A 13,400-nucleotide genomic window follows, 5' to 3' on the forward strand; every position below is an offset into this window, starting at 1 on the left:
CTCCCCCAGAACTTTAGAAGTCTTGTAAGGTCTGGGGTTCTGTGAACATAATCACATTTGTTTAAATCTAGTACTGAGTACTCAGCACTTTGTAAAGTAGATTAGTTTTCCTCTTTATTTTTAGCAATCATAGGAACAAACCTCTCTGTTTCAGTTTTCTGTGTGTTTTCATATTAGCAGCAGGTTTTGTATTTTTACTATTGGTCTTTGTGTCTCTGAGGAAGCTTTTTTACCTGTTTCAGATCTACATGCTCTTCATTTCATGAAAAAACAAGTCTGTCTGTGTCACTATTCCATGAATTCATTCATTTTTTCTCTACGTATATCAGAAATCAGAGTTTTCTGATTCCTTGATGTGGTTTTATCTTTGCACTTCACCGTTGTCATTTGTTCCCCTGGGAGAACTGTTTCCCCCCCCCCCCTCCACGTTTTTGAAAACTGCAGTAATCAATTAGCAATGGATTTTCTCAGCTGCCATGGAGCTTTTCCATTCTATCTTTAGTGATCCTTACTGTTTAAGTGGCTTGCAGAATGACTGTTTTCCTGGCTCTTTAGCACTGAGCACTACTTTTTAAATCTTCCTGTACTGTTAATAGTGTCTCTTGACCCGTATCTAACACCAAAAACATTTTGGTTTGAAAGCCTGTGTTTTCCAGCTACTTTACCTGCAGATTGATAGCGTGTATAAAATAAGCAGTACCGATTCTTGAAGAATATTTTTTTTATTTAAAGTTACAAACTGAGGAGCTGCTGAATCTCATGAAAGCTTTTGTGGTATTTGGGTTTGTCACTTTATATAGGTTATGAGTGTTTCGATTTTCTATGAAAAATCTTCTAAGAAGTTTTCAAAGACCAGTGACTTAAACCGGTAGATTTTGGTAGAAAACCGGTACCATAAAGTGTCAACTTTTATGGTGTTTTTTCTGTTTAGGACACTTTCATCTCATCTGTCCTTCTGACTGAGGGTACGATCAATAGCACATATATCAATTTGTGCTGATGTTTGTTCTGCCTGTTCTTGAGAACTTCCAAAGATGGACACTTCATAAACTCCCTCCAAGCCTGTTCTCATGTGTTGCTGTCTTTTATTGTTAAAAGCTGTTTCCCAGCATATAATTGAATTCTCCTTTCTGTGTTTGATCTTCCCTGTGCTGCCCACTGTTGTTATGGAGAATGCATCCCCATTAGTCATCTCCTTTTTGCTAAATTAGCATAGTTTACTCAGCCTTTCTTTGTAGGCTGAGTTTTCTAGAGGTCTGATTGTTTGGTTGATGTCTTAGAGATTCATTCCATATTATTATGGGTCTTTTAGTGTGTAGCATCAAGAAATGTGGACCGTGTCCAATATCTTAGTTGGAGTCCAATGTACTGTGTAGAGAAGAAAAAACACCTTCATATTTTTGATAGCAGGTGTTTGTTATGGGCTGAGCTAAGCCTGTTTTAGAAAATGTTTTTTTCCTGTGGAAAATTCTTATGTTGTTTGTAAGGTGTGTTTGCACATGTTTTGCTCACCCCAACTCCAAAAAGAGCTCAACAGAAGGGAACAAAAGCCTAAACTACATTTGAAGACATTCTGTGCTCCAAGGTTGTATGTGATGAAACTACCAGCTCTGTCCGCGCTTGCTGGTTGCCTTGTGGCTTCAAAACCTTTCATTTTGTAGGCATCCCATTCCCCTTACTGCAGTCCATTACAGAGTGACGGTCCAGCTGATTCCTGGGAAGAAGTGCATTCTTTGGTCATGTGTCCTAATGAAGACTTTGGTTTCCCTGGAATATGATCAGTAAAACATACTGAAATGAAACCTATTAACAAAAATCTATTTTCATAGAGTTCCAAATGGGACTGCAAAATAATAATCTCAAGAATGTAGATGCTGAATAGCATCAGTGCCAGCTGTGGTCTTTACAACTCACTTGCAAGCATTAATGTTTAATAAAGTGTAGTTAATTAAGAAAGTGAGTGTATATCTAAGTAGAATTCTTCTGTACAAGGAAGTTTGATAAAAGTGGAGCTGAATCTGAATATTTATTAAAATAATGTAATTTCCATTGTTGACTCTTACTCTGGCATGATGAATGGCCTTTTCTCATGTTTAACCTCAGCTGATTCAATAGCTAAAGAAGGAGAAGGATTTCTTAGGTCACTTCACACTAAGTACTGTGTTGGTATAGCTGTGAAGTTGTTGTCACATAGACATCACATGTTGCAGACTTCTGCCAAAGCCTTAAGTCATTTCAGCCCCCAGGTGGTCATTGTCTTAAAATAACTTGTATCATAGTTTAATGATACAAGTAGGTGGAAGGTACTTAAAACCATTATCCTGAACCTAAAAACTCCTGTCTGTTCATACAACAGCAAAGCTTGTCTAGGTCACTTAGTCAAGGTGCTGGCTCAAAGAACAAATGCTTTTCTGTACTTCGCAGCAGGCAGAGAGAAGGGCAAGTGGAGCAAAGAGAGAATTGTCGGTAAAGTCCCATGTCTTCATATGCAGCTTGCTAATACTTGTTTTTTTACAGCTGAGACAGAAAGTGAAGTAGACCGGTGTTGCTGGTTTTATTGTGCTAAGAGGTATCAGTAGCGGGTGCGACATATCAACCCTCTTCTGCATCGATGGTTGTTCCTTTAAAACTTGTCCTGTACCATAATTGCAATTACAAAAAAAAGGTAGTAATTTCGGAAAGTTCAAACTCCACCAGAACGTGGATGTTTCTAGTAATCTCAGGGGTCTCCCTGTTTTCCAGTATTGACTACAAAATGAAAAAGTGCTCCTTAGGAAGCTTTCTCGTGTACCAAAGTAAGACAGGAATTTGGATTTGTATCCTTTGTTGTGCTTTATGAGGCATACGCACAACTGAAATGAGTTGTTTTGCTGACCTCTTGTAATAGTGCTAAGATATGTAGATGCGTTAAATGCTTCTTACTTAAAAGTACAAAGTTTTATGTCTCTGGTGATTCTTAGAGGAAAATATGATTTGTCTGAGGGAAATGTTTTGAGTTTCATCAGCCTTTCATGCAATGATGTGGGCATTTTGCTTTAAGAGTTTTCCTACTTAAGTTGATTTAGGGCTTATTTAAGTGCTAGTTAAGACTGCAGTGAAGAGTTTGAGGAGTCTTTTATTCAGAATCTTTATTATCTTCCAGTTCTTTTGTTAACCTTACCTTCCAGTAGAATGACTAAGATGTTTGCCTGAACTTAAATAAAAAAATCATTTCTGCAAGGAGCAGCTTGTACACTCAGTTATAAATACTCATACTTTGTCATAGCCCACAAGGGCAGAAAATGTCCTCTGAGGTGGCAAAAATCACTCCTGAACCACTGGTTATTGCTGAACAAAGACAGAAATTTATGTTCATTTTTTAAGTCCGGCAGAGCTAACTTCTGTGCCAGATAGCATGAAGGTAGTAGGTGTAATGTTTCTTAATACTACTGTATCTTTTTCTGGTCTAAGAACTAAATATATTTGAAGTAAACTGTGAAGTTGTAATGAAAATGCATTTTCTTTGATAGCAATTCAGTAGTTAACCTGTCACAAAGTCTGCCGATGAGAAGATGCTAGTATTGAGCAAAGAATGGAGCACCCAAAATGCAGATGTTTAAGACCAATGTTAAAATAAATATTTTAATATGCAATATATATTAAAGCATCTGTAACAGCTTCTTGCAGATCTTTTTTTACTGAGAAACACTTACTGGGTGGGGGTTTATTTCTGCTTTATTACAGGGAAGACAAAAGAGCTTTCTATTTAAAGATTTTATTTTATTTTTTAATTTTTATTTTCAAATTAGAATGCGTGCAGTGCTAAGTATGATACATTTTATATAATTTATAAGTTTTCTCTCAAAAAATATTCAATAGTCTGTTAAATACCTGTATCCAGTTATTGCTGTAGAAAAAGTATCAACTGCTCCAGCTGTGGAAACCTCTTTTTTTTCGTTTTGAGTCTGAAAGTGTTTTGTTTTTATGACATGATTTCTTCCTTCACCATATATACCTGATAGTACTTGATTTTTCATGTTCATTACTTTCACATGTGAATACAGGGTTTACCTGAAAGTTAGAAAATTGTATAAAAATCAGCTTATTGCTGGGGGTATTGAGAGGGTATTGATTTATTGTCAGCATGATGATGTTTTGTTTAAAAATGCTCAGTTTGGGTAGTACTTTAACAGTTGCAAAAATTTCTTTTATAAACATAACTAAATTAAGATTAATTTGCTTTTGCTTCTACAGTCCATACAGTGACACTGTTTCTTAATATCTTTGGATGTTTGGCCTGGTTTTATGTTGATTCTACACGAGGAGTTGATTTTGGATTGAGTATTCTCTGGTTCTTGCTTTTTACCCCTTGTTCTTTTGTCTGCTGGTACAGACCACTTTATGGAGCTTTCAGGTAACAACTTTAGCTTGACTTAGAATATTTAAAAACTTGTCAACATGCATTAGCATTCCAGAATTTGCTTGATGATCATTTTAATACTTTAATATTCTTTCAATAGAAACAAGTAATGTGTTTGCCATTAATTCAGTTGTTCTATTTGAAACATAGATGGCGATAGTTAAGAATATAATGGAATATCCTTTAAAGTATTTATAGCTTCTATCATTGACAAATATTTGTAGGAAATATTTAACTTTGGGCTGATATTGGGCTGATAACAGTTTTAAGGAAAATTCTCATTACATCTCTTACCCCTTCACACCAAGAATTTTGAGTAGGTTAATAATTAAGAGGGTTGTAAATTTTTGGCTTCCTGAGAAAATTTCATAAAACTTTACCCTGAAAAATCTTACATTAAGTGACCTACAGTGTCTGTAACTGAAGTAGACTGAGATTCTTAAGAATGAGGAGAGCAGGTATAATCAAACTACTAATACTAATTTTTCCTAGCTTTTAGTGATCTTTGAAGGCTTTACAAGCGTGAGGTGTTGTAGCTTTATGTTCAAGAAAAGAATGGTGGTTTTGCATGCAAAATTGAACTTCCCCCCCGCCCCCCTTTTCTTTTTCTTTGGTGAATATAAACATGTAGAGATTCTAAGTCCTGTACTCTTATGGTATTTCTTTTGGATTTTTTTTTGTTTGTTTTTCTTTTTGTTTTTTGTTTTTTTGGGGTTTTTTTTTTGTTTTTTTGTTTTTTTTATATTGAACTGATTCAGGATATCCTGAGTTAAAATGCACTTATTCTTGTAAAGAAAGATTGATGGCCAGAAACTGAAGTTAAGTATGACCTTTAGACTAAATGAGATGTTTCTTTTTCCTAACTGAGGAGGTACCCACCCATCTTTGAGGAGTCATATAGTTTAACTTGCATTTGCTCTCTAGTAAATACATAGCTTTTCTTAGTGAATATTGATTGTTGGAAAAAGGAAAACAGTAACTGGCATATTCAACTTCAGTCAGTTGCTCAGATGAAAGTTGAAATAGTTCTTGAACTTAACTGGTTGAATAAATAGAAATTAACAGGAAGAGCTGTTAATGGCAAAACCTGACTCTGTGACTTAACTGGGTGATTTGTAGTTTCTTAGAATTCTAGTAGCAAGCATATCATATGATCATTAGTTTTGATAGTAATGAGTTGAGGTCTTTGAGATTTTGCCTGTACACACCCATGCACATATATATATATTTACTTACAGCCTTTGTCAGGCTGGACTTCTAATAATTTTAACAGCAAACTTATTTTGTATATTTTGCTTTTAAGCAGCAGCTGCTTCAGTATTCTGCACTATGTTGCAGTAATTCCATATTAGATTTAATTTCCTTTTACAAGAAAAATATTTTCTTCTCATCCTGCCAGCACTGTGAACTTGATTTCAAAAGTGGAGAAGAATTCTGTTCTTCATGCATTGTAGCAAAATTTCTATAGTTAGTACAGGAGGCTCTCCCGTGTGCTGGACAGAACACTAAGTAAGGAATAGTATCTTGCTGCTATTCTCATCTCTGTTAGAGGTGCAGATGGCAAAAATACTACCTTAAAGGAGTAGCTCTTGTAAATAAACACTCTGCAAAACCACAGAATTACTCGTAGTTCAAGTCACTGCCAATAAATGAAAGCACTTTTCCTCTAGTTAATACAGAAGAAAATTTTAGATTTGTACAACAGTATTTGCGAAAGGGCATTAATTTACTGGCTGGTTTAATCTTTCCCCCCCCTCTTTCAGGAGTGACAGTTCATTCAGGTTCTTTGTGTTCTTCTTTGTATATATCTGTCAGTTTGCTGTACATGTACTTCAAGCTGCAGGATTTCAAAGATGGGGAAACTGGTGAGTATTCTGTTCACTGGATTGTTGTACTGCCTGTAAGACAAACACTCATATTTGATACAGCAACTGCAATATAGTCTCTGTGGGTTGGGTTGGTTGGTTTGTTTGGTTTTTTTTTAAATCTCGTGCTTACTGGACTTGCTACATTTAGCACTCGCAAAAAGCATTTTTGGAGTTTTCTTAAGTAGGAAAAGTGGGTGAAACGTATTGTAAGCGAGTGAGGTACTTCTGTTGTTAGGCTAGTCAAAATTTTATCCTTCAATGTAAACCACTTTGAACTGTTCTTTTATACATTACCTCCTCTGTTTTGGTGGTGTGTGGAGATACTACTGCTTTATATTCAAGATAAAAACATAAGCAAAACTTAGAGAAAATTAAAATAATTTAGACAATATACTGTTTGCATATAATTACTTTGCATTTTTAAATATTTCTAGTTATATTAATATACATACTACTTATTAAGGAAATCTATTGCTAAAATTTGAAGAATGAGACAATAGTGTACCTGGGTGAATACAGTGGTATATCTTTGATAGTCATTGAAAAGCTCATTTGTCTGAAATAGTTGATTTTTCTTTTTGATGCTTGTAAGTATATAAGGTTTTACATGAAGATTTTATGTAGATTATCTTCTATATGACTCTTTGAGGTCTAATATTCAGATCTTACAAGGAAAAGCTGTTGGGAATCGGTCAAAGTCATTGGGGGAAAAAAACAATCAAACAACAAACTTGAATTATCTAAAAGCATCGTTGTAGTAGCCAGCTGGTAGCATGGAGAGCTATGACTGGCAGTAGTGTCACGCGGTGATGGCACTTGTCTGCTAACCTCCAGACATTCATAAAGCAGAAAAATAGCATTGCTTTAGAACTGTAGTGTAAGGAAAGATACTGGTTAATTAGTTTTGCTCTCAAATCCACTATTTTGCTTTTTATGGATGCATTAGTTGACATTAACAAAACAAGAAAGCATTTTAGAGGGCCAGCTCTCCAAGTATGTGGAGTGTGCTTTTAAGGATACTTGGGGAAGGGGTATGGAAAGTAGCCATATCATCAAAAAATGCTAGCTACAGTTTTGGAGTTTTGTGGTAGAGACCAGTTGGACATAGGGGATATCAAAGCAGTTTCAAACAGGTAGAGGGAAGTTTTAAGGTTATTTGGGTTGACAGAAATTTTTTGTCTTTTTTTTTCTTTTTTTTTCTTTTTTCTTTTTGGTGTGTGTGTAAGAATCTTTTCCATATTAATGTTTTATTTTTCTCAAGGCAGCCTGCTTGTTGGGGTTTCAAGTTTGATACTATGTTTTTCTGTTGGGGTTTCAATTTTGAAAAATGGGGAAATGTTTGAAGTAGATACTGATACAGGAATCTTCTATTAGTTAAGCCACTGCTATCTACTTCAGAAAAGTATCATATTGACCTCAATTGAGAGAGCATTACTGTGTGGGTACAGTTAAATGAGTCTTCCCAAATAGAAGCTCTGTGTGGCATGGTTTTGTTTTATGTTTAAAGAAGTTAGAAGATATCTTTTTAGGGACATTTTCACTTCCACAAAATCTTGTAGTCTCATATCAGTGAAATGACTGTGTGACAAAAAAGTACTAAAATGTTGATGAGCGGCTTCTAGTTTCTTTGTAATTCTGCTCAAGGATAATCATCTTTACTGTAATTTTCCATGTAGTTGGGAAGGATGGAAACTGAGCCTTAAAAGCATATTGCAGAACTGAAATATGGTTATGTAAAATCTCCATGACTTTTTCTTCACAAATATTCAAAGTTGATCAGAATCAGGAGGTTATGAAGCTTCCTTTGATGTGAATACCTGTGGCTGAGTGGTTCATGTGCTGTGCTAGTAAAGTTTGTCCTTTCTTTTTCCTTCAGTGGGTGGATTTCATCTCTTACTGGTCTGAATAAGAGTATTCCTGTTGGCATTATGATGATAATCATAGCTGCACTTTTCACAGCATCTGCTGTTATATCATTAGTTATGTTTAAAAAGGTAAGTTACATATTATTCCCCTCTTCTGTTTCCTGTGTTTGATCTGAATTTTGTTTTCCTGCAAATCCTGAGAGATTCTCTGTCACAAAGTAATGGCGATTAAATTATATTCTTGGGGTGTGTGTGCCTTATCTATTAACAACTGCACTTTTTTGCTTATGTTGTTTTGGAGTTACAAAATACTGTTTGTACAATACATATATCTTCTGCAAACTAAAATGGGGAAGGATAGCTCTAAGTAAGAGAAACTCAGATGGAGTTCTGAGTTTCCCTTCCTGTGGGAGGCAGGCCCACAACGAACGGGTAGGGGAATGCAGTGGACACTCCAATTGTACCTATAGAGGTCAGGTGGCGATTTCCAAATCTCTGGTAATTCATTAAGCTGAGTGAAGTGTGATTCTAATGATTGCAAAATTTCAGATCTGACCAAATTAATTCCCATTAAAATCAATAGAGGGAGATGCCTGGCACCTCAGACAATGATTTTTATTTCTCTGCTTCTATTATTTTAAAATTTGTTGCCAGTTAATGATTGCATAGAATGAAAGCTCAATGAAAGATGCTTTTTTCCCTTGGTTGCTTTTTGTGAATTTGCATTCAGAAAACTTAAGTTTAGATACTAAAGTGCTAGTAAGTTTTTTATGTTGTTTATGTAAAATGTAACAGAATTCTGCTGATGATGTTCTGGCAATTCTAATTATTCAACCTCTGTAACAGTTATGCTTAAAGATTTTTCACATATCCAAACTCTTTGGCCTATTTAAAGCAAGCTAGAAATTTTAAGCATTGCCTGGAGATGTCCCTTCTCCTTATTTATTTTCTGCATAAATACTCAAGTTCAGCAGAAAGAAACAAGTGAGAAAAATGTATGGTGGAACATTTTTTTTACAGGCTTCCTACCACATACATGTGTATTCTTTTAAAAAAACTGCATACACAGATGTTACCTGGTATATCTTCATGGATGAGAATCAGTCATATTTATAACAAAGATAAAAGTTACAACTTTAATTTTCCTGCTACAGTTGAATGAAAATGTCTTTGGAGCCTTGTTTGACAACTTTATTGTGACTTGATTGAATATGAGTCAGAAATAGCATTTTAATTTTAATACTCAGGTAATTGTAAATCACTCAGGATTTTTTTTTTTTTTTGTTGTACTAAAGGTTATACACTATTGTTTAGAGTGTTTGTAAATCATTGTTTAATGATTAATGATTAATCATTAACAAGCTCTGCTTATTCTGCAGAGCTGTTGGTCATCACACTAGCTTAGCAGATACGTGTCTGCATTATTAGGATATTCTATACAGTTTAATATTCAGTCATAGCTTAGCTTGTTCTTGTCACTGTATCAGTCAGAGAAATTAAGATGGTTTTTAAAAATTGAACAAAATGTTATCGACACGGTGGATTCAAAACTACTTTTTTGGTTTTGTTTCTTGCTGTTTTTTTAATGTGCACACTTTTTTGATGAGTACAAGTTGTATACAAATTGAGACAGAAGACAGTTTTGCAAGCTGTGAGCCCTGTGTTACACAAAGGATCCAGCTCGTTTGTGTGTTTAAATATGTTATTTCAAACAGTAGATACGACACACATTTTAGTAAATACCTATGAGACCACTCCAAACTTGCAAAAAGTTAGAGGTATTCCTGCAGTGAAACTGTGCGTGGCGCGGGGCAATCGTTTGTGGATTTGTAGGGAAAAAGTCAGTTTACTCATTTCCAGATCCTCCGAAACACCTGAGCAAACCAGCTTTCCCCAGCACATGGTTCTGCTTTGTGTTTAAGACGTTGCTATCAGTCTACCAGGAAGCAGAAGGCTGAGCACTGTTTTTTCACTGCTTTTCGTCTTCCCTAGGTGCACGGTCTCTACCGCACAACTGGTGCCAGTTTTGAGAAAGCGCAGCAAGAGTTTGCCACAGGAGTGATGTCCAACAAAACTGTACAGACTGCTGCAGCCAACGCCGCATCGACAGCAGCAACCAGCGCAGCTCAGAATGCGTTCAAGGGTAACCGGATGTAGGGAAACATAAGAAGTCATCAGAGTTCTCTTTGATTGTACTTTATTTTCCAGTCACTTACTATATTCCCTAAAAGCCTAGGTCAAAATTCACACAGCATGTTTGCCTCTTTTGCAGCTGTGCATGGGTAAAATGGGAAATGTTTTGTTTATCTTATTCTAAATTTATTTATTTGAAAAAAAATAACCTTTTTTTGCCCTTCTTTAAGATGTTGCATTCTAGAATATAAAGCCTTCCATATTTTCTGGAGGATAAATAATTTTAACAATTGGCCTGAGAATGAATAACGATCAAATAACTGTATTAAGAATTTGGAAGGTTTTTTAATGATTCACTCTAGAATTTTTTTTTTTTAAACTTCAGGAAAGCACTTTGGATCAATTATTTTTCTTTGTCAGAACTGTTTTCCCTATTTCTACTGTAAGAAGTGAGTTACACTGAAAGATGTAGGAAGTAAGGTTTACCTACTGGTTTTGCAGTTTCAGCAGCTGCTGGAGGACAAATACAAGTACGATAGATACTATAAATTCTTTTCTTGGGGATCTTTTAGGATAAGTCTTTTGATATAAACCTGTAAGTTTGCATGAATACTGTTGAGCTTTATCTGATCTTGTTTAAATAGTGTGTTGGTCCAGAATTTACCTGCACCACTTTATAATTATAGCGTTTGTTTGTATCTATTTTCATGGAGTATTCTCTACTTGTTAGAAATGACTGTGGTGCAGAAACATTCTCTGTAATAGAATGTGTAATGCAGTGTACAGTTTAAGGAAGTTAACTGATGGTTTCAATCACAGAGCTAAATGATTATATATTTGCTATCTTTAATTTCAGTATTCATGTCTTGGGGTAATGATTTTGCTGGAAAATAAACAAACACTGACTTTTAGAACACTAGTTTCTTGCCCCTTTTCCCTCTTCTACATGCAGTTGTAATTTTGTTGGATTGGGGATTTTTTGGGTTTGTTTTGGTTTTGTTTTTTTTTTTAAAGTGTATTTGTGTTTAACAGTGGTACTAAATCTCTAGCTTAGCCATTCTTGTTTACTGCTTGTCCAAATACCTAACTATACAGTATTTAATATTCTAACAGGAATAGTGTCTAAACCCAAGCTTTTTAAGCAATGGCATTTAACAGATACTTGAATTCATTTTAATGTCATCTCAGCCATCTCTGTGATGTGATTTAAGCTGGGAGAAAAAAGCTTTTAAAGTATTTTGAGTTGGAAAAGTGAAAAATACTCATCTTCAACAAAGTTAAATTTTAACTCACTGAACTGGGGGCTTACGAGGTTGAATTGGTGCTGTGGAATTGAACAATCCATAATGGTACATGCCATGATCTTATTCTAGAATATAATCAGGTCTCAGTATAATGTAATGTTTCTCTCCTTTGAAGATTATTAATTGTACTCATTGCTTCATGAGTCCTATGCACAAGGTTTGGGCTGTTTTTGCAAACTTTGTTTTGGAAAATGCAAACAGGAAGGACCCCATCCCACAACCTGTGTAAGTATACACTGTGGCTGAAATGAATTCAGCTCTGAAGGTGAATCATCTTTAGTAAAATGGCATAAAATTCTGAGACCTTGCCAGAATGTGGACTGACTTCCACAGATTCTTTTTCACTGCACTGTATTCACAATAACAGAAGAGCATTACAAAAAATAAAACCCCTAGCTTAATCCCTGGATCAGTATTGTACTGTGAGCATGAAGTCCCTATTAGTCTCCTTTCTTCTAATTTCTTTAAATCCAGCTTGAATTTGGATGAATGTCCTAGTTTCACCTATGCTGAAATTCATATTAATGAATATACTTGCTTCTAAATGTTCTCTGCATCATGGAGTTAAAAGCAATTTAAATATTCTGTGTAATAGGGGCTCTAAAATTTCATATCAATGGACATGCTAGCATTGAACTTAAATTTGTATGGAATGTTATTAAAAGCTTTCCAGATAAAAGCCACCATTTTCTATTGAAATCAGGCATTATCTTTCTAGCAGTGGTATATCAAGATTGTTCTTTTCATAATCTTTTAAATGTAACTTGAGCCTTGTATCTTGGAACTTCTACTATGGATCACTTTAAAATCTAAATTTAAGCAACTGTTTTCTTATCTCTTGGATAGTAATCCTAGGGACATAATCCTTGCAATTTAACTTAAGCTGAAGATTGCATAGTAACATACATTACCAGAATATATTCTGGAAAAAAACCCTACCCCACATTAGGAATAAAACCTAAATTTGGCAGGTAAACTTTTTCCCAAATATTTAAAGGCTCTTTGAGAAAACTTATTTAATGTTCTATGTGCAGAGAGTGTTGGTTTGTAGTGTCATGGGTTGAATGTATGGATTTAAACCTCCTAAGTGAAATTTAGGGTTGTTACACATGAGTTGTTTAAACCAGAAATCTCTGACACTTTGCAGCCTAAAAGGGAAGGAGAAGTTTGAGACAGGAGGCTAATACTTGTTAAAGTATTTTGTACCTAATGAAAACTAGATTTTACAGTCTCTTATTATCAGAGTATGGCGCCCACAGAAGTTGTAATTTTGTAATATTGTGGCAAATTTGAGTACAACATATGAAGTTGAAACACTGGAATGTCAGTAGTCATTGATCTGTAATTTAGGAGTTGGTTTTATTTATCTGAGGGCTGTTTGTACATTTTGTAAATTACTAACAATGCTCTGCCATCCTGGTGAATGTCAAATGCACCACTTCTGTCCCTCTGTTGCATGTCTGAGTAGCTCAGAAGTTTTGTATATTTATTGTATTAAAACAGTGACACAGAATAAAAGAAGTTTTTTCCTGAGTGTTTGCTCTGTGTTCTTTTGGCCAACGTAGGGATTTTTCTTCTAATGGTCAGGGTAATGTGCAGGGTGGATGATCTGTTGAAAAGTCTCACTTGGTTTTATAATCCTGTACATAAATGCTGTAATTCTGCTGAAATGGGAAAGCAAAATGTCCATTATCAAAATAATACATTAGGGTATTGAGAACCAGTGTACTCGACTGTTACAAAGAAAATTCTTGAACAGTTGCAGCCCACTTTCTTGTGCTGTAAACTCATGAGGATTGAAATATAAACATGTTCTGTCATTACCGAATGA

The 13,400-nt window shown here is 35.1% G+C and overlaps 1 protein-coding gene across 2 annotated transcripts in view; it reads left to right on the forward strand.

Moving 5' to 3' along the window:
* The window catches only part of SCAMP1 (secretory carrier membrane protein 1), a 39,508-nt gene extending 26,406 nt beyond the window's left edge, over nt 1-13,102 (forward strand). For both annotated transcript variants that reach the window (XM_030512498.1, XM_030512499.1), the window contains 4 exons: nt 4,234-4,393; nt 6,163-6,264; nt 8,144-8,261; nt 10,125-13,102. In XM_030512498.1, coding sequence (XP_030368358.1) covers nt 4,234-4,393; nt 6,163-6,264; nt 8,144-8,261; nt 10,125-10,289 — 545 coding nt within the window. In that variant the 3' untranslated portion in view covers nt 10,290-13,102. The remainder of the gene's footprint in view (nt 1-4,233; nt 4,394-6,162; nt 6,265-8,143; nt 8,262-10,124) is intronic.
* The last annotated feature ends 298 nt before the right edge of the window (nt 13,103-13,400 follow it).

The sequence above is a fragment of the Strigops habroptila genome, chromosome Z (assembly GCF_004027225.2).
Source record: "Strigops habroptila isolate Jane chromosome Z, bStrHab1.2.pri, whole genome shotgun sequence".
Lineage (NCBI taxonomy): Eukaryota > Metazoa > Chordata > Aves > Psittaciformes > Psittacidae > Strigops > Strigops habroptila.